General features: G+C 43.9%; 1 protein-coding gene across 3 annotated transcripts in view; it reads right to left on the bottom strand.

Moving 5' to 3' along the window:
• Window positions 1-19,389, bottom strand: part of IPCEF1 (interaction protein for cytohesin exchange factors 1) — a 359,460-nt gene that overhangs the window by 151,199 nt on the left and 188,872 nt on the right. For all 3 annotated transcript variants that reach the window (XM_077289086.1, XM_077289085.1, XM_077289084.1), the window contains one exon: window positions 16,586-16,659. In XM_077289086.1, coding sequence (XP_077145201.1) covers window positions 16,586-16,659 — 74 coding nt within the window. The remainder of the gene's footprint in view (window positions 1-16,585; window positions 16,660-19,389) is intronic.

Raw genomic sequence — 19,389 nt, 5'->3', positions numbered from 1 at the left:
CTTCCTATTTTTAAGGTTGAATCCCTCCTTTAGCACTTCCAAAAGTAGCAGTCATCACTATGAGATTGTCGTTCTCTACAGGTCATAGGCAAGCAAAAACATAGCTCTATTTCTTCCCTTACGTAACCAATCTAATGACACAAAAATTATCCACTGAAGGTCATGCAAATGAATCAACGTATGGTGCAAGAAAAAGCCTTTATAATCAGTGTTTGTGAAAAGACTGTACATGATGGAATTTTTTCAATATTTTTTACTGAGTTCAGCGATCAATAGTACATAAAAATCACCTATTACTTTTCAAACAATTGCAGACCTGTGTAGTTTTTATCGATTAACGAAATACAAAGTGAATGAACAAGACAGAGATCTAAAATCATACCAATATTTGGGGTAACCAATCTTTGCCTTCAAAACATCAATTCTTCTTCATACATTTGTATGCAGGTTTTGAAGGAACTCAGCAGGGAGGTTGTTCCAAACATCTTGGAGAACTAACCACAGCTCTTTTGTGGATGTAGGCTTGTGCAAATACTTCTATCTCTTCATAAATTCCCAGACCGACTCAATAATATTGAGATCGGGGTCCTGTGGGGCTGTATCATTATGTCAGTCTATGAGACTTTCTGGCTCTTTTTGAGTTACATTGAGTTGTGACTTAGGTCTCAAACTACTGGGGACTGACAGGAGCAGTGCCTGGAATAGCTGAAGATGGTGGAGCGGTGCAGCACCGCTCTGGGGACATTAACCCCCTATATTCTGCTATCTAAATCGATTGCAGTATTTAGAAAGCAGGCAGCGGGAGGAAGCCCCCTCTGCCATTGGATGAGCTCCCCCGATGTCATCATGTCTGGGTCTCCAGAGCTAGCAAACTTGCTAGATCTTGATTAGCCCATGATCTAACAAGTTTGTCTGTCAGTGCAGCTCCTGCACTCCCTTGCTTTACAAGCAATCAGCCTGCAAAAAGTGAAAGTCCCATAGTGGGACAAAGTACAAAAGTAAAAAAAAAAGTGAAAAAAAATTGTATTGTACCCATTATTAAATATTTTTATGAAAAAATAAATAAACAAACAAAAAAGTACACATATTTGGTATCGACACTTCTGGAACAACCCGACCTATAAAACTGTCCAACTGGTTAACCCCTTTAGTGAACACCATAAAAAAAAAAATAAAAAAAAAAACAATTCAAAAAACGATGCTTTATTATCATACCACCAAACAACAAATGGAATAACACATGATCAAAAAGACAAATGTAAATGAATTTGAAACCTATGAAAACGTCATCTTGTTCAGCAATAAAAAGACACCATACAGCTCAATCAGCTGAAAAATAAAAAAGTTATAGCTCTCAGAATAAGGCGATGCAAAAATACTTATTTTTCTATAAAACAGTTATTACTGCATAAAAGCGCTAAAACATAAAAAACAATATAAATGGGGTATTGCTGTAATTGTACTAACCCGAAAAATAAAGCTGCCTTATCAATTTTACCACACGCGGAATGGCATAAGCAAAAAACTAATTCCTGAATTGTTGGTGTTTGTTTATTCTGCCTCACAAAAATTGGAATAGAAAGTGATCACAAAATATCATGTACCTGATAATGATACCAATAAAAATGTGAACTCATCCTGCAAAAAATAAGTCCTCCCATGACTCTGTTAGCTGAAATATGGAAAAATTATAGCTTTTAAAACATGGCTATGCAAAAAGTAGTTTTTGGAAAAAAGGGTCATTTAGTGTGCGACAGTTGTAAACATGAAGAAAACTATATAAATCTGATATCACTGTGATCACACAGACAATAAAAATATAGTTGTGTAAACACTTTTACCATACAAGGAAGGGCATAAAAAATAAAATCAATTCTTCACCTGCTGTTGATTTGTTCATTCTGCTTTCCACAGATCTCAGTAAGGCTCAGCTCACATTTATAATGCGCTCTACGCTGATCACTTACAACAGGGTTTCCAAGTAAATCTCTGAAATACGGGACTCAGATGCAACCCCTGAAGGAGTATTCCCTATAATGAGGCAGATGGAGGCAGTGTGGACATCGTCTGGCCTATGATCTGGCGGTGTCCACTTTTTTAGGCACGCACTTCTGAAAAGAAGGACAGCGCTAACAGAAGCCAGAGAAACTTTGCTGCCTCATTATAGTGAGCGGCTATGATATGCTTAGATATGAGTGCTCAGCGTAGAGGGCTGGATAAGTATGATCCCAAACATTATGTAAAATGTTCCCTAACAAAAGCTTCAAATCAATCCACAAAAAAAGCAAGTCCACACTCAGGTCCGTCATCTGTCAATGGAAATTTAGGGGCTTCCATGTTAATGGTAGCCCAAAGGTTCCGGAAAACGCTATGGCTCCTTGCCCCCCAAAAGAAATCCAGTGCATTCTGCACTCCCAAATCCAAATGCCCCCTCCCTTCTGACCACCATAGTATGCCTAAACTGCAGTTACCATAAACATGTTTGGCATTTCTGTAGCGATGAGAGCCGATGGTCACTATAACGGCAGTTTGCAATTTTCATTCAGCAACATCCAATGCTACTTCTTACTGGAAAACACCCATGGAGTTAAAATCATCACTACACCTGTAGATAAATTCCCAAAAGAGTATAATTTCCAAAATGGGGTCACTTGAGGGGGGATTATGCTCTTCTAGCACTTAGGGGCTCCGTATATGGAATCCGCAAACTATTCTAGGAAAATCTGAGCTCAAGGAGGCAAATAGCATTTCGTCCATCTTTGTCCCATTGCAGAATAAATTTGAAACCAATCAAATCCTTATCTGATGGTATTGCATAATGGATAAGTATCTGTCAGTATTTCTCAGCATTGAGGACAAGAAGAAATGGGCAATGTTGAGGACTGTAGGCTGTAGTCATCCAAGGAATGTTAGAACAGCAGATGAAAAATATATCATGCTTACTTCTCTTAAAAATTGGAAAATGTCTAACACTGCCATCAGCTCAAAACTGGCAGTAACCAGTGAAACTCAGCTACACTCATTAACTGTTCAGAGAAGACCTACCAACTTTGGTCTGCATGAAAAAATTGCAGCCAAAAATCCATACCTTCAACATGGAAGAAGGCCAAGTAACTCAAATAGGCACAAAAACATACAGTGAAGGAAATACTCATTTGATCCCATGCTGATTTTGTAAGTTGGCCCACTGACAAAGACATGAACAGTCTATAATTTTAACCCCTTTCTGACATATGACGTACTATCCCGTCGAGGTGGGGTGGGCCCGTATGACCACGGACGGGATAGTACGTCATATGAAATCGGCCGCGCTCACGGGGGGGAGTGCGGCCGATCGTGGCTGGGTATCAGCTGACTATTGCAGCTAACATCTGGCACTATGTGCCAGGAGCGGTCACGGACCGCCCCTGGCACATTGACCCCCAGAACACCGTCATCAAACATGATCGCAGCATTCCAGCGATATAGGGAATCATCGCACAGGGAGGGGGCTCCCTGCGTGCTTCCCTGAGACCCTCGGAGCAACGCGATGTGATCGCGTTGCTCCGAGGGTCTCCTACCTGCTTCTCCCTGCAGGCCCCGGATCCAAAATGGCCGCGGGGCTGCTTCTGGTTCCTGCAGGGAGGTGGCTTACCAGCGCCTGCTCAGAGCAGGCGCTGGTAAGCCTGCAGCAGTGCACATCAGATCGCTGATCTGACACAATGCTGTGCAAAGTGTCAGATCAGCGATCTGACCCTATAGCATGATGCCCCCGGGGGCAAAGTTATAGTGTAAAAGAAAAAATATTCAGATGTGTAAAAAAAAAAAAAAAAAATCCTAAATAAAGAAAAAAAATATTGTTCCCATAAATACATTTCTTTATCTAAATTAAAAAAAACAATAAAAGTACACATATTTAGTATCACCGCGTCCGTAGCAACGCGACCTATAAAACTTTCCCACTAGTTAACCCCTTCAGTGAACACCATAAAAAAAGAGGCAAAAAACAACGCTTTATTATCCTACCGCCAAACAAAAAGTGGAATAACACACAATCAAAAAGATGGATATAAATAGCCATGGTACCGCTGAAAACGTCATATTGTCCCGTAAAAAATGAGCTGCCATACAGCATCATCAGCGGAAAAATAAAAAAGTTATAGTCCTCAGAATAAAGCGATGCAAAAATAATTATTTTTATATAAAATAGTTTTTATCGTATAAAAGCGCCAAAACGTAAAAATATTATATAAATGGGGTATCGCTGTAATCGTACTAACCCGAACAGTAAATCTGCTTTATCAATTTTATGAAACGCGGAACGGTATAAACGCCCCCCCCAAAAGAAATTCTTGAATAGCTGGTTTTTGGTCATTCTGCTTCACAAAAATCGGAATAAAAAGCTATCAAAGAATGTCACATGCCCAAAAAAGGTACCAAAAAAAAATCAACTTGTCCCGCAAAAAACAAGACCTCACATGACTCTGTGGACCAAAGTATGGAAATATTATAGCTCTCAAAATGTGGAGACGCAAAAACTATTTTTTGCAATAAAAAGTGTCTTTTGGTGTCTGACAGCTGCCAATCATAAAAATCCGCTAAAAAACACGCTATAAAAGTAAATGAAACCCCCTTCATAACCCTGTTAGTTAGGGAAAAATAATAAAATTAAAAAAATGTATAAATGTATTTCCATTTTCCCATTAGGGTTAGGGTTAGGGCTAGGTTTAAGGCTAGGGTAGGGGTTAGGGTTGGGGCTAAGTTTAGGGCTAGGATTGGGGTTAGGGTTGGAGCTAGGGTTGGGCTAGGGTTGGGGCTAGATTTAGGGTTGGGGCTAGGGTTTGGGCTAGGGTTGGGGCTAGGGTTAGGACTAGGGTTAGGATTAGGGTTGGGGTTAGGGTTAGGGTAAAGGTTGGGGCTAGGGTTAGGGCTATGGTTAGGGCTAGAGTTGGGGTTGGGGTTAGGGCTACAGTTAGGGTTGGGGCTAAATTTAGGGTTGGGGCTAAAGTTAGGGTTAGGGTTTGGATTACATTTACGGTTGGGATTAGGGTTAGGGGTGTGTCAGGGTTAGGGGTGTGGTTAGGGTTATGGTTGGCATTAGTGTTAGGGGTATGTTGGATTTAGGGGTGTGGTTAGGGTTGGGATTAGGGTTAGGGGTGTGTTGGAGTTAGGGGTGTGGTTGGGAATAGGGTTAGGGGCATGTTCGGGTTAGGGGTGTGGTTAGGGTTATGGTTAGAGTTGGGGTTAGGGTTAGGGGTGTGTTTGGGTTAGGGGTGTGTTTGGGTTAGGGTTTCAGTTAGAATTGGGGGTTTCCACTGTTTAGGCACATCAAGGGCTCTCCAAACACAACATGGCGTCCAATCTCAATTCCAGCCAATTCTGAGTTGAAAAAGTAAAACAGTGCTCCTTCCCTTCCAAGCTCTCCCGTGCGCCCAAACAGTGGTTTAACCCAACATATGGGGTATCAGCGTACTCAGGACAAATTGGACAACAACTTTTGGGGTCCAATTTCTCCTGTTACCCTTGGGAAAATACAAAACTGGGTGCTAAAATACCCTTTTTGTGGGAAATAAATGATGTTTTATTTTCACGGCTCTACGTTATAAACTGTTGTGAAACATATGGGGGTTTAAAGCTCTCACAACACATCTAGATAAGTTCCTTGGGGGTCTAGTTTCCAATATGGGGTCATTTGTGGGGGGTTTCTACTGTTTAGGTACATTAGGGACTCTTTTTTTTAGAAAACCAATTACTGCATGTAGTATACACAATATAAAAATATCCTCAAATAAATAAATAAATAAGTGAAACTTACATATACTGAAATGTAGATATCATTGCCCTATGGCAATGACCCACAATGATAATAAAGCTGTTATACATAGTTATTTAGGATGGATTGGCCGTGTTAAGAGGAAAGTGTCTTCCTGTTTAGATTCAGGAGGGACCTAGTGCCCATGTTGGGCGGACAGCTCCACAACCTTAAGTCTGATACCCAGCCATGCAGAGTCCGGATGGACAGAAGTACAGCTGAGGCAGCAGCATTACAGCGGTTTGGGACAGGAGCTTGAGAAGTGGTCCTGGACCAGTACAGGGACACAGGTCGCTCACCATGTGGCAGATCATTGCTTGGGCTGACGCCCTCTGTACCGCTGTGAAACAGAGAGGACACTGTTATCACAAGAGGCGATACGACCCCGTAATGTACTGCAGGATGTGGGAGAAAGTGTAGGGAGAGTGGAGAACGTGAACTGTATGGAACCTAATGCTGATGATGTAACTGACAAGAATGTGCTGTGACAAGCAAATAGTAAAGTTCATTGTTTTAAGTTTGAAAAGAACTCTGTCTCTTATTGTACAACAGAAGCAGCGGAACTTCAGCCAGCCCGATGGGATCCAGATGGTGCAGAAGGTGAAGCGAAAGGTATGCTGCAGAAGGGACATTGCTTGTATGTAACTGGGGTCCAGGGCACGCTTAATCAGTAATCCTCAACCATGTCTACAGCCCTGGCTCTGCCTTTTATAACCACACTTGGATTTCCGCCCTTGCTATGCTCATTGCACACTTCCCTTGACTTGCAGCGTGCGCAGCAATACAGCATATTCCATTCAGGAGCCGGACATCACTTTGGTTATATATATGCTATTGTTTGGATCTGGGACATACTTCCCTGATGAAGCCAACTTGTATAGCGATACGCGTGGGCTCTTCCCTGCACCTTTTCTTTTCATTTTGACTGCCCATTATGGCAGTGTCTCAGCATCCTCCACATGCAACAAGGTAGATATGCCTGCTGATACTTCTGCCTATACTGGCTTTTTTCCTACCAAAGTCTTTTACCTCCCTCTTGATGCATATGCAGCGCCCCAGAGTCCTGGTCATTGCAGTAATGTTGCTCTGCCACTAAGGGGAGTAATGTTACGTCTGATTGCACTAAAGGAGTTCACCTGACCAGGTATCACACACACACTACATTTCACACTCCGGCCACCAGGGGGAGTGGTTCTATCTAGTAGGCCACTCCTCACGCTCTGGTAAAACTGGGGGTTGGACAGGTAGTTAGAAAGAAAGCAGCCCAGGAGAGTTCGGGAGAGGACCTGTCAGGGGTGGGATCCTGACAGCGGCCTAGCGAAAAGGACAGATCGTTACGGAGCCGTGCTTGAGTGATATAGCGGCAGGCTTCTTAGAAAGGACACGAAGCGAGGTTTATTGTGGAGAAGTGAGAAGCGAGATCACAGTACAAAGGAGAATAAAACCAGTAGGAGTCGTGCCTTAAGATCGTGGCAACATCCTACTGAGGCGCATAGCCGGTGGCCGGGGCACCGAGGAAGTAACAGACTCTACGCATTACTTCGAACTACGGCAGGACAGTTAACTTCAGGTTGGTTGTCTCACCCTTTTACACCTAACGAAGACAACGCAGGCCTACCCAGTCATACGGGTGCGTCCTAGCCATATCATCTGGGGGACGGAGAGAGAAAGAACATCAGACACAGACACAACAGTTGTGAGGACTATCCCGTGGTGCTCAGCAGGGAGGTACTACAACACACAGGCACTAGAAGGTAGGCACTGATTTCCACCTGCAAAGGGAACTCTGGATGCGCCTTCGGACCGGCCGGTCTCAGCCAGCCCTGTTAGCAGTGCTCTGGATTGCGGATCCTGAAGCCTTCAGTAAAGAGGTAAAGAGACTGCAACCCTGTGTCCTCGTATTTCATCGCGACTTGCACCACGCACCACCATCACCCCTTTCATTGGATGCCCCTTAGCAGGGTCACGGACCAGGTCTAGCCACCGTGACAACCCCAGGACCGAGACAGAGAGGCCCAGTACCGAGTACCCCACGGCCCTGCATCTGGGGGCGCTCCACATACACATAAATTCTTGTGATCACCATTTTTGATTATAATCTCTTTATTGCTCCATAACCTCCATACCATGCAATCTTATATATAACCTGTATACAGGGATTTATGTGGTCCAATCTTTCCCCAGATTTGTGGGGCACTATATGTACCTTAAAGATATATTGTGGGTTGTTTTTTGTAGGGAGGTTATTTTGCATACTCTGGGACTAACCTCACATATCAGTCCCTGACTAGGTTTGCATTTTTACTGATTGAACAGTACCCACGGCCCGCTCTTCCTCCTTACATGTGTGTGCTTGAATTGCTGTCCCCAGCCTACTGCTGAGGGGCAGCTCCTATTTAAAGTTCCTCTTCCCTGTTGGGCGTTACCAGAGCTTCTCATTAGGTTTCTTAACCTAACCATGTGTGTTTGGTCCTCCATGTTGCTCCTGGTCTGCCTGTTCTTCAGCTCCTGTTCTGCCTGCTATGAGTTCTAGGAAAGCTGATGTCTTTGTCCCTGGACCCATCTGTCTATGTGTTGGTACCAAAGTCCTTGCCTTGAATGTGGATTCCTGCTGTGTGATATTCTTGAAGTCCTTTATGTACCCAGTGACTGAGTGTCCTGTTACCTGAGTCTTGAAAATAAACCTGGTTCATACTCTGATGGAGTCAACTATACGGTGCTAGCTCCATCCAGCTCTGGTCTGATGCTGCAGTGTTTGCACCATACCACTTGAGTTCCTCTAGGTTATGTCCGATGTCCGGAGTCTGGTGACCGCTGTCTGGTGCATGGAGCCTGATGTCCGCTGCCTGGTGCCTGGAGCCCGGCAACCGCTGCCTGGTGCCCGACGACTGCTGCCTCGTGCCTGGAGCCCGATGACAGGTGCAGAATGAATGCTCCCTGGTGCCTGGAGCCCGACGACCGCTGTCTGGTGCCAGGAGTTTGATGACCGTTACCTGGTGCCTGTTGCCTGATGCCGTCGCCTGGAGTCTGATGACCATCATCTGGTGCCTGAAGTCTTCCCTGATGTCCTGCCTGGAGCCGTGTCTTTTGTTTGGAGTCCAGATGTCCTGCCTTTGTCCTAGATGTCCATCCTGTGTCCAGATATCCAGTCCATAGTCCTGGTGGTCTAGCCGGTGTTTCAGAGTCGGTCCCACTCATGTTCCTGGGGAGTCTCCAGTCTATTCATGTTCCTGGTTGGGCTCCTCCTCTGTGTTTCTGAGGAGTCTCCAGTCTGTTTGTGTTCCAGAACAGGCTCCTCTTCCGTGTTCCTGGGGAGTCTCCAGTCTTGTTTCCATCATGACAGCTCTGCCTGTGTGTCCTGGATCTGATCAGCTGATGTCTTGAGCTTCCATGTCGTTGTTCCTGGACCTGTGCTGTCCATGTTCTGCCTGTGTCCCGATGTCCTGCCTGTGCCCTGGGGACCATCCCCATGATGACATCTGTCTGAGGTCACTGTCTGATGTTTTCCTGCTGTGCCTGTGCTATCCCTGAGGTCTGAGAGAGAGGTTCTCCTGATATGCCCATGCCAGATGACCCTGGACTGCCTCAACCCGTGATGACCTCTTGACATCGTCTGACATCTGCTGACCTGTGATGTGCACACTTCCTTGAGTTGCGGAATCGGGAGCCTACATTGTTATGTCTTGTGCACTGTATGCTGACTTTATGTATTAAACTTTCAGTTTATTCCTACCTGAGTTGTGCTGTGTCATCTAGTCCTGCATGTCACCATCTTGCCCACATGCTCAGCTGCTACAGACCCTGATCACTGCCTTTCCCTAGTCTTGGTAGGCCCGGGTCCCCCCTGTGGTCCAGTGGGTCCACATTCTATTACCACCTGGGATGCGCACCCCACATCGTTGTTGCCTGGCGGCATGGGAGCGTAAGCTAAGTGAGCGTCATATTTTCCGTATCGTGACAATCCCATTTATTGTCACAGGACATGCCTCTGGCCCCTCACCGGGCTTGTAGTTCACACTGCAAGCAAAATAGGCATAGTGCGAGCAGCGCCTCCCTAGGCTGCAGTCCATTTCCTCGGAGGACAAAGGACATCATATGGCTATATGTCCCGGACGGCGGCATCTCCAGCAGTGCAAGTCTTTACCAATGGCCCTTGACAGCCCCTCAGCAACCCCTTGGAATTTTGGACTCCCCCAGTGGTGGCTCTACTACCCCTCTTTTAGGACTCATGCTCCCGCTGGGTATCCCAGTATGGGAATGCACCACCCTGGCTTTCTTAGGGACCTTTCGACCACCAGGTACAGTTCCACCATGCCCAACAGTTCATCCACATTCCGGGGATCTCCCTGAGCAATCCCTAATCTGTCCATGACAACCTGCTTGACCATCTGGGCTGGAATGGAGGATTCCGGCTGCATCCATTTTTGCATAAGATGCAGTAGATCAAACATTTGGGATCAAGGCGGATTGTCCCCATAATATGCCCAGTGGTGAACCCTTTGTGCTCTGACCGATATAGTCACTCCTGCAGATGCCAAAATTTAAGTTTTTAATTTGGCACACTCATTTTTTTAATTTTTGCATCCTGTAATTCCAAATCATAATAAGCCTTTTGAGGCTCGACATTTAGATAGGGGGCCAGCACCTCCACCCTCTGCTCTGGTGGTAGGTTCTCATGCTCTGCTATTCGCTAAACACAGTCCAATATGCTTCCACATCATCACCCGGCGTCATTTTTTCATTGTTTGTCTTACCACCTTCTGGACGTATGTGTCGTCATCTGGACTTGGGAGAGGGGCTTCCGGTGTTCCTCGAACTGCTTCTCTGAGCAAGTAAATCTGCTGCTGTCATTACATCTGCTATATAAGCAGCTTATTTGTTTCCTGTTGCGACATCTGTTGCTGCTGTGATTGCTGCTGATGCTGTTGCTGCTGCTCTTGTACCAGATGTTTGAGCAGGTCCTCCATTTTGCCTGATGTTATACGCTGGCTTGTGGCCATCGCACATGTTCACGGGGAATGCGGCCCGCACTTTTAACTCCACCTGTGGTAGATCAACCCACTCAGAGGTACACGGAGGTAGACACGGGAACACTGTCTCTTTAAGAACATCCTTCAGTTTATTATAGGCAGCATAAACCAAGGTGTACTGAAACAAACACGGCCCTCTGTGCAAAACAGGAAAACAAAACAAAATGGTAGCACAAAGCACAGTCCTTCTGAGAGTGGGGTTCCTTCTGCTCACCGTTCACAGAACACACATGGTGCAGGTTGGTTCCAACACAAACACTTCTCTGGCGTGTTCCTCTCCAGACACTGAACCCTTACTGCCTCTGGAGGCCAGCTACTTAAGCCCCAGTCTATACCCTTGAGTGGAGATAATAAGGTGGAGATCCTCCCACCCGCTCTATGGATGTCCAAATAAAACTGAGTCATTATGCAAATTAGCAGTTAACCCCTCACTGCACTTAGTGTGCTGTAGGAAAATCTGTGGGTTTTATATCACTGAGCTATTAAGAGCAGTGAAACATATCTCCCCTCCAGCACTTTACCAGTGACTTTGTCACAAAAGGTTAAAACTTGTCAAGAGATCTCTCCTTTTTCCAACTAAATAAGATATTTTCTACCTGATAGAAAATACCTCAAAGTGACACCATTCTAAAAACTTCACCTCTCAAGTGCTCAAAACCACATTCAAGAAGGTTAATAGCCCTTCAGGTACTCCACAGGAATTTTTGGAATATAGAAAACAAATAACATTCAACTCTTTTCCACAAAAAAATTATTTACACCCTTTTTTAATTTTCATAAGGGTAACAGAAACCTCAAAATTTGTTGGGGGGGGGGGAAACACTGTTTGGGCGTAGAGCTCGTAATGAAAGGCACACCATTTGACTTTTTGAATGCAAAATTTGCTGCAACAACTAGCGGACGCTATGTCACGTTTGGAGAGCCACTGATTTGCCTAAACAATGAAAATCTCCCACAATTGGTGCCATTTTGGAAACTAGATCCCTCAGGGAACTGATCTAGATGTGTGGTGGGCACATTGAACCCTCAGGTGCTTCACAGAAGTTTATAACTTTTAGCTATGAAAATAATAATAAAAAAAAATCACATTTTCCCTAAAAAACATATTTTAGTCCCAAATTTTGCCTTTTCATAAGGGCAACAGAAGAAATTACACCACACAGTTTGTAGTGCAATTACTCCTGAGTACTCTGATACCCGATATGAGGGAGATAACTACTGTTTGGGAGCATGGCAGGGCTCGGAAAGAAAGGAGCGTCATTTGACTTTTTGAATGTGAAATTTGCTGGAATCATTAGCCCCTGATGTGCTTAAAAAGTGGAAACCCCCCTTGAGTTACCCCATTTCGGAAACTAGACCCCTCAAGGAATGTATTTAGATGTGTGGTGAAAACCTTGAACCCCCAAGCGTTTCACAGAAGTTTATAACGTTGAGCAGTGAAAAAAGAAAAATCACATTTTCCCCACAAAAATGCTATTTGAGCCCCAAATTTTTTATTTTCATAAGGGTAAGAGAAATTGCACCACACAATTTGCTGTGCAATGTCTCCTGAGTATGCCAATACCCAAAATGTATGGGAATACTACTTCTGAGGCACAGTGCAAAGCTCAGAAGGGAAGAGGAAGAGGCGCCATATAGGAGTTCAGATTTTGCTGGAATGGTTTGATGATGCTATGTCACATTGGCAGAGCCCCCGAGGTGCCAGAAACCCCCAATTTGTGAAGTCATTTTACAAACTACATTACATACTATTAACACCACATGTGACTCACAGACTTTTATACCATTGAGCAGTGAAGAAAGAATAAATTAAATTTTTAGCACCAAAATGTTGTTTTAGCCCCAAGTTTTTAGTTTTTCTAAGGGCTAGTGGGAATTTTTTTTACAACAAACTGAGGTCCATTATTTCCTGAGTGCTCCAATACCCTACATGTTATCAGGAAATATTTTTCAGGCACAGTACAAAGCTCAGAAAGGAAGGAGCCATACTATAGTGCAGATTTTGCTGTTATGGTTTGTGGGTACCAAGACCCACTGGGAGAGGCCCTGAGTTGCCAGAACAGCAGCACCCGTCACAAATTACCCCATTTTACAAACCACATCTCTCAATGAATTCATCTAAGGTTTTAGTGATTATATTGACACCATGGGTGTGTCACAGAATTTTATACCATTGGTCAGTAAAGAAAAAATAACTACCTTTTTATTACCAAAATTTTGTTCTAGCCACAGATTTTACATTTTCATACAAAAGTGGGTAAAAATGGCACCATAATTTGTCCCACAATTTCTATTGAATGTGGCAATACTTACAACCTGCAGTAACCACCGATTGACCAAACTGCTGCACGACCAGCTCTACCCTCACCTACTGTATTCTCACCCGTCCCTTGTAGATTGTGAGCCCTCACGGGCAGGGTCCTCTCTCCTAATGTACCAGTCGTGACTTGTATTGCTTAAGATTACAGTACTTGTTTTTATTATGTATACCCCTCCTCCCATGTAAAGCGCCATGGAATAAATGGCGCTATAATAATAAATAATAATGATAATAACAATAATAATATGTGGCTGTACAGTTCTGGTTAGCCAAACGGAGAGACTCGGGAGAAACACGGCGCTATTTGCCTCCTGGAGCGTAGCTTTTCCTAGAACAGTTTGCGGACTCTATATACGGAGCAGAAAAGGAGCAGAATTCCTTCTCAATTGACCCCATTTTGGAAATTATACCCCTTTGGGAATTTATCTACAGGTGTAGTGACGTTTTTGACTCCATGGGTGTTTTCTAGAAACAAGCAGCTATGAATGTTGCCGAGTGAAAGTTGCAAACTGCCGTTGTAGTGACCAGTATATTGCAGTGTCCAGTATGTTGCAGTCACCAGTACATTATGCTCAGCTCATTCTTCTGGAGACATGTACCCGTAAGTTAGGCAGGCTCTCATTGCTTCAGAAATGCCAAATGTGGACACTATATGTGGTTTAGGCACACTGTGGGGCTCAGAAGGGAGGGGGACATTTGGATTTGGGAGCACAAAATTTGCTGAATTTCTTTTGAGGGGTGAGGAGCTATTTCTCTTTTCCAGAGCCTTTGTACTACCAGTAATGTGGAATCCCACTATATTTCCATTGTAAGGAGGGTAATGGCCACATACTCAAAGGGAGGTATGTGTCACAGAGATGGCTGCTCTCTGTGATGTAACCAGGATTATTTTCTTTAGTGCACGTAAGCACTAAGATGTTGTTTGGTGCACCTGGGCCCGGGTTGTGGGTAGCTATGAGAGATGGGTGGCTCTGGCTACCCACATACCTCACCTCTGGGTGTGGTTACACCTTATGTAATGGAGGCTGTTTGGCACATGGTCTGTGTGTTGGGAGGGAGAAGAACTCCTGTGTGTGTGGCTCCAGAATGAGCCTGTGTGCTGGACATTACCCAGCCTTTGTGCCCACAGGCCTGGCAGAGCAGAGCTCTGCTATGGACATTCTTGCTTTGTTTTTGCCTGCTCTAAAGGCTGTTTACCTTTTGTTGGTGCTTCTGGGTTTATGGAGAAAATAAACCCACATGAACTTTTAATGGAATGTGCCTCCTGTTTTCCTCCTGTCACACCTGAGTGAGTACAACCCCTACACCATTAACAAATGGCGTATCTGAGTGGAAACTTGCTATTTTTGTAGACTGAATTGAAGCTTTTATTGGGAACATTTTACATAACGTTTGGGATCACATTTATCTGGCGCCCTACACTGACCACTTACTCTGGGGTTTCCATCTAATTCTCCAAGTGACGTGAGTCAAATGAAATCCCCAAGGGATCCATTTACTATAATGAGGCAGCAGAGTTACTCTGGACTCCGATTGGCCTCTGTTCAGCGTTGTCCTTCTTTTCAGAAGTGCACCAAACTGTGACCGATGGCTCTTTTATGCAATCCAAAAAAGACAGACACCTCCGGATCGCAGGTCCTATGGCATCTACAGTGCCACCATCTGACTCATAATAGTGAATCTTCTGACAGGGGGTCCATCGGAATCATGTATTTCAGAGATTTACACGGAAACTCCGATGCAACCGCTCAGCCCAGAATATATGTGCGCCAAGCCTTAATGCCGTCTTTGGGAAGCAGAATGAAGAAAACATTAGGTGAAGAATTGGTTGTATTTATTTCTTATGCCGTTTCTTGTGCATTTTAAGTGATTAGATTACTTTATTCTTCAGGTCGGTGCTATTTCAGCGATAGTCACACACTAAAAGACGCTTTTTATTGCAGAAACTAGTTTTTGCATCATCATATTTTGAGAGCTATCATGTTTCCATATTTCGAGAGTTATTTGAAGGATTGCTTTTTGCAGGATGAGTTAATGTTTTTATTAGAACCATTTTCAGACATTACATTTTTGATTGCTTTCTATTCTGATTTTTGGGAGGCAGAATGAATAAAAACCAGCAATTCAAGGAATTTTTTGGAGGGGTTTTATGTCATTCCACGAGTGGTAAAATTGATAAGGCAGCTTTATTCTTCAGGTCAGTACGATTACAGTGATACCTCATTTATATTATTTCTTTAGGTTTTGGTCCTTGTACACAGTAAAAACTATTTTATAGAAAAAACTTTCTTTGCCTTGTTTGGTTATTTTTTTTACGGTGTTCAGTACATGGGTTAACTAGTGGGACAGTTTTATAGGTTGGGTCATTCCGGGTGCGGCAATACCAAATGTGTGTGTTTTTATTGTTTATATTTTTTTTTTCATAAAAATATTCATTCATGGGTTCATTATATTTTGTTCATTTTATTATTTTTTTTTTTTTTATAAACTTTTTTACTTTGTTCCACTATGGGACATTCATTTTTCTTGCAGGTTGATCGCTTGTATAGGATGGGGATGCATCCCTATGCTATGCAATCTGTCAGGGTTGCACTGATAGACAAAGTTGCTGATAATGCTCTGAGCATGATCAAGCAATTTTTCTTAGCTCTGGTGACCCGGATGTCGTCATGACGACATCGGGCCACCATGGCAACGACTGGGACCCTGCGATGACATTGCAGGGTCTCCGATCCAAGGGCAGACGGGCTGTCTTCCCTCTGCCTGCTCCTGAAATGTTGCGATAGAGTTCAGTTGGAGCATTTAGGGGGTTAAAGTGTCGGGAACAGAGCGGAACCGTTCCTGGTGCTGGGTGTCAGCTGTTAGAATCAGCTGACACCAGGCAGCGATGATGTGAGCACAGCCTCAGAGGGCGCAAAATCTCCGGGACGTATTCATACTTCCCAGGTCAATAAACCCAGGTCACAGGGATGTATGGATACCTTTCAGGTGGGAAAGGGATTAATAAACATAGTGACAAACAAACTAATAAAACAAGGGATAGTGGCCTGGGCCCTGATCAATCTTCTTTCTACAAAGCTGTGGGCTGAATTCATCTATTTAAAGGGAACTTGTCACAACAAAAAATGCTATTAACCTGAAGTTATAGGGTTAATCTGCAGGTTAATAGCGTTATTAACCTGCCCGGCACCCGCACTTACTCGAACGCTGTGGGGAGAAAATGAACTTTTTTGTCCCTGACAGAATTCAGGTTTCAGCCACAAGGGCGGTGCTGGCATGGATTTAGTCACCACTCCAAGTATACAGAAAGCTGTAATGTCATCCCTGGCCCTGACTGACAGCTGAGCCCCAATACAGAGTCAGTTTGGCATTTTATCCATCAGGATAATATTGTATCTAAGTACAAAAACACATAAATTCAATATATAATGTTTGCCAACTCACTATTTTTTTTTGCATTCAATGGCAGGATTCACAATGAACTCAGGAAGATTGATGAAACCTTCAGCTTTTTCAGCCTGAAATGGAGAACTTTAGATGTTATCATTGCTGGTATTTTGTTAATGTTATTTTTTATTATTCGCAAAGTGTACATATATTTCAGTAATTATTTCATTTGTTAAAATATGATTGAAATATACTAAATAAATCTATAAAAGCAGCTAATTTATTTAAGCATTCTCATAACATATTTATAAAGCAGCAAAGTATTGTGAAGATTACGTAATTTAGTTGTACTGACATATAAACGCAAAGAAACAAGGCAAAAACATTTTTTAGTTTAAAGGGATTATCTCAACATATATCTTAGGCCAGTCTCACCAGATAATTCTGGTACCGGAAAAATCGGTACCGGAGTTATCCGTGTCCGTGTGCTCACGTGGCACACCAGTGTGGCACACGTGTGGCAGCCGTGTGCCGCCCGTGTACCGACTGAGGACCACACAGACCATGCAGGAGCCAGCACTAGAGTTAAGCGCTGTCCCCTGCTTTTGGTGCTGAAGCCGGCATTCATTCCTTCTCCCCAGCAGCATTCGCTGGAGAGAAGGAATGAAAAATCAAGGGTTTTTTTTATTTTTTTTATGTTTAAAACAAAGTTCGTGGTCACCTCCCGCCTCCCACCCCCTGTGCGCCCGCCCGCTTGCATTAAAATACTCACCCAGCTCCCGCGATGCCTCCTCTCAGTGCCGGCAGTTTGTCCTGTGTGAGCGGTCACTTGGTACTGCTCATTACAGTGATGAATATGCAGCTCCACCCCTACGAACTCCACCCCTCCTCGAACTTTATTTTAACCATAAAAAAACCTTGATTTTTCATTCCTTCTCTCCAGCGAACGCTGCTGGGGAGAAGGAATGAATGCCGGCTTCAGCACCAAAAGCAGAGGACAGCGCTTAACTCTAGCGCTGTTTCTCCTGCGGTGGTACATGCACACGGAGGAGAGTGCACACTGTTCTCCGTGTGCACGTGTGCGAAATGCTTTGCGGACCGTGCTGCCTGAGAAACGTAGACATGTCTCCGTGTTTTGCACATGGACACATGGTCCGCGAAAAATCACTGACATGTGCAGAGACACATTCATTTTAATGTGTCTATGTGTGTCAGTGTCTCCGGTACGTGAGGAAACTGTCACCACACGTACCGGAGCCACTGACGTGTGAAACAGGCCTTAGGGATGCACTACTCCCTAGGATCACAATTTCCTGGTGTCTGGCTGCTCCTCTTTGACTCATAGTTCAGCCAAGCAGCAACACACACATTTGTTGGTCTATACTTGCACGCTCCCAATGTTGCTCTATGAGATAGCCTTGTCTAAAGGTACCGTCACACTAGGCGATATCGCCAGCGATCCGTGACGTTGCAGCGACCTGGATAGCGATATCGCTGTATTTGACACGCAGCAGCGATCTGGATCCCGCTGTGAAATTGCTGGTCGCTGCTAGAAGGTCTGCACTTTATTTGGTCGCTAGGTCGCCGTGTATCGCCGTGTTTGACAGCAAAAGCAAGGATACCAGCGATATTTTACACTGGTAACCAGGGTAAACATCGGGTTACTAAGCGCAGGGCCGCGCTTAGTAACCCGATGTTTACCCTGGTTACCAGCGTAAAAGTTAAAAAAAACAAACAGTACATGCTCACCTGCGCGTCCCCCAGCCTCTGCTTCCTGACACTGACTGAGCGCCGGCCCTAAACTGAAAGTGAAAGCACAGCGGTGACGTCACCGCTGTGCTGTTAGGGCCGGAGCTCAGTCAGTGTCAGGAAGCAGAGGCTGGGGGACGCGCTGGTGAGTATGTGCTGTTTGTTTTTTTTAACTTTTACGCTGGTAACCAGGGTAAACATCGGGTTACTAAGCGCGGCCCTGCGCTTAGCAACCCGATGCTTACCCTGGTTACCCGGGGACCTCGGCATCGTTGGTCGCTGGAGAGCGGTCTGTGTGACAGCTCTCCAGCGACCACACAGCGACGCTGCAGCGATCGGCATCGCTGTCGCTATCGCTGCAGCGTCGCTTAATGTGACGGTACCTTAACATAGTAAAGACCTTGAATGTACTGCTTGTGTTTACATGGTTTTATCAGTTACTTGGTTTTCCTGCCACGCTGAAAAATAAAATAATAGATTAATTGGCTAATGTTTTTGTTTGCAAAAGTGAAAGGAGTTTTCTAGCCCAATTTGGAATATGGACATATATAAGTGGAATCAATAGATAAAATACAGTGAAACTTTTTTGAGAGGACAACCAAATATTGTATTTAACCCCTTCACCATGAAGCTTGTTTTCACCTTCCTGACTTGGCCGAATTTTACAATACTGACTAGTGTCAGTTTATGTGGTAATAACTCTGAAATGCTTCAACAGATTCCAGTGATTCTGAGTTTTCTCATGACATATTGTACTTTATGCTAGTGGCAAAACTTGTTTGATATGACTTGCATTTATTTGTAAAAATATCAGAAATTTGTAAAAAATTTGGAAAATTTAGCAATTTTCAAATTTTCATTTGTATGCCCTTAGATCAGAGAGTTATGTCACACAAAATAGTTAATACAAAACATTTCCCATATGTATATTTTACATGAGCACAATTTTGAAACATAACTTTTTTTGTTAGGAAATTGTAAGAGTTAAAAGTTGACCAGCAATTTCTCAATTTTCAAAGAAAATTTACAATTTTTTTTTTTTTTTTTTAGGGACCACATTACATTTTAAGTGAGTTTGAGTGGCCAATATGACAGGAAATTGCCAAAACTGA

The sequence above is a fragment of the Ranitomeya variabilis genome, chromosome 2 (assembly GCF_051348905.1).
Source record: "Ranitomeya variabilis isolate aRanVar5 chromosome 2, aRanVar5.hap1, whole genome shotgun sequence".
Taxonomy (NCBI): Eukaryota; Metazoa; Chordata; class Amphibia; order Anura; family Dendrobatidae; genus Ranitomeya; species Ranitomeya variabilis.
The sequence above is the reverse complement of the archived record's forward strand: the minus strand, read 5'-3'. Positions and strand labels throughout refer to the sequence as shown.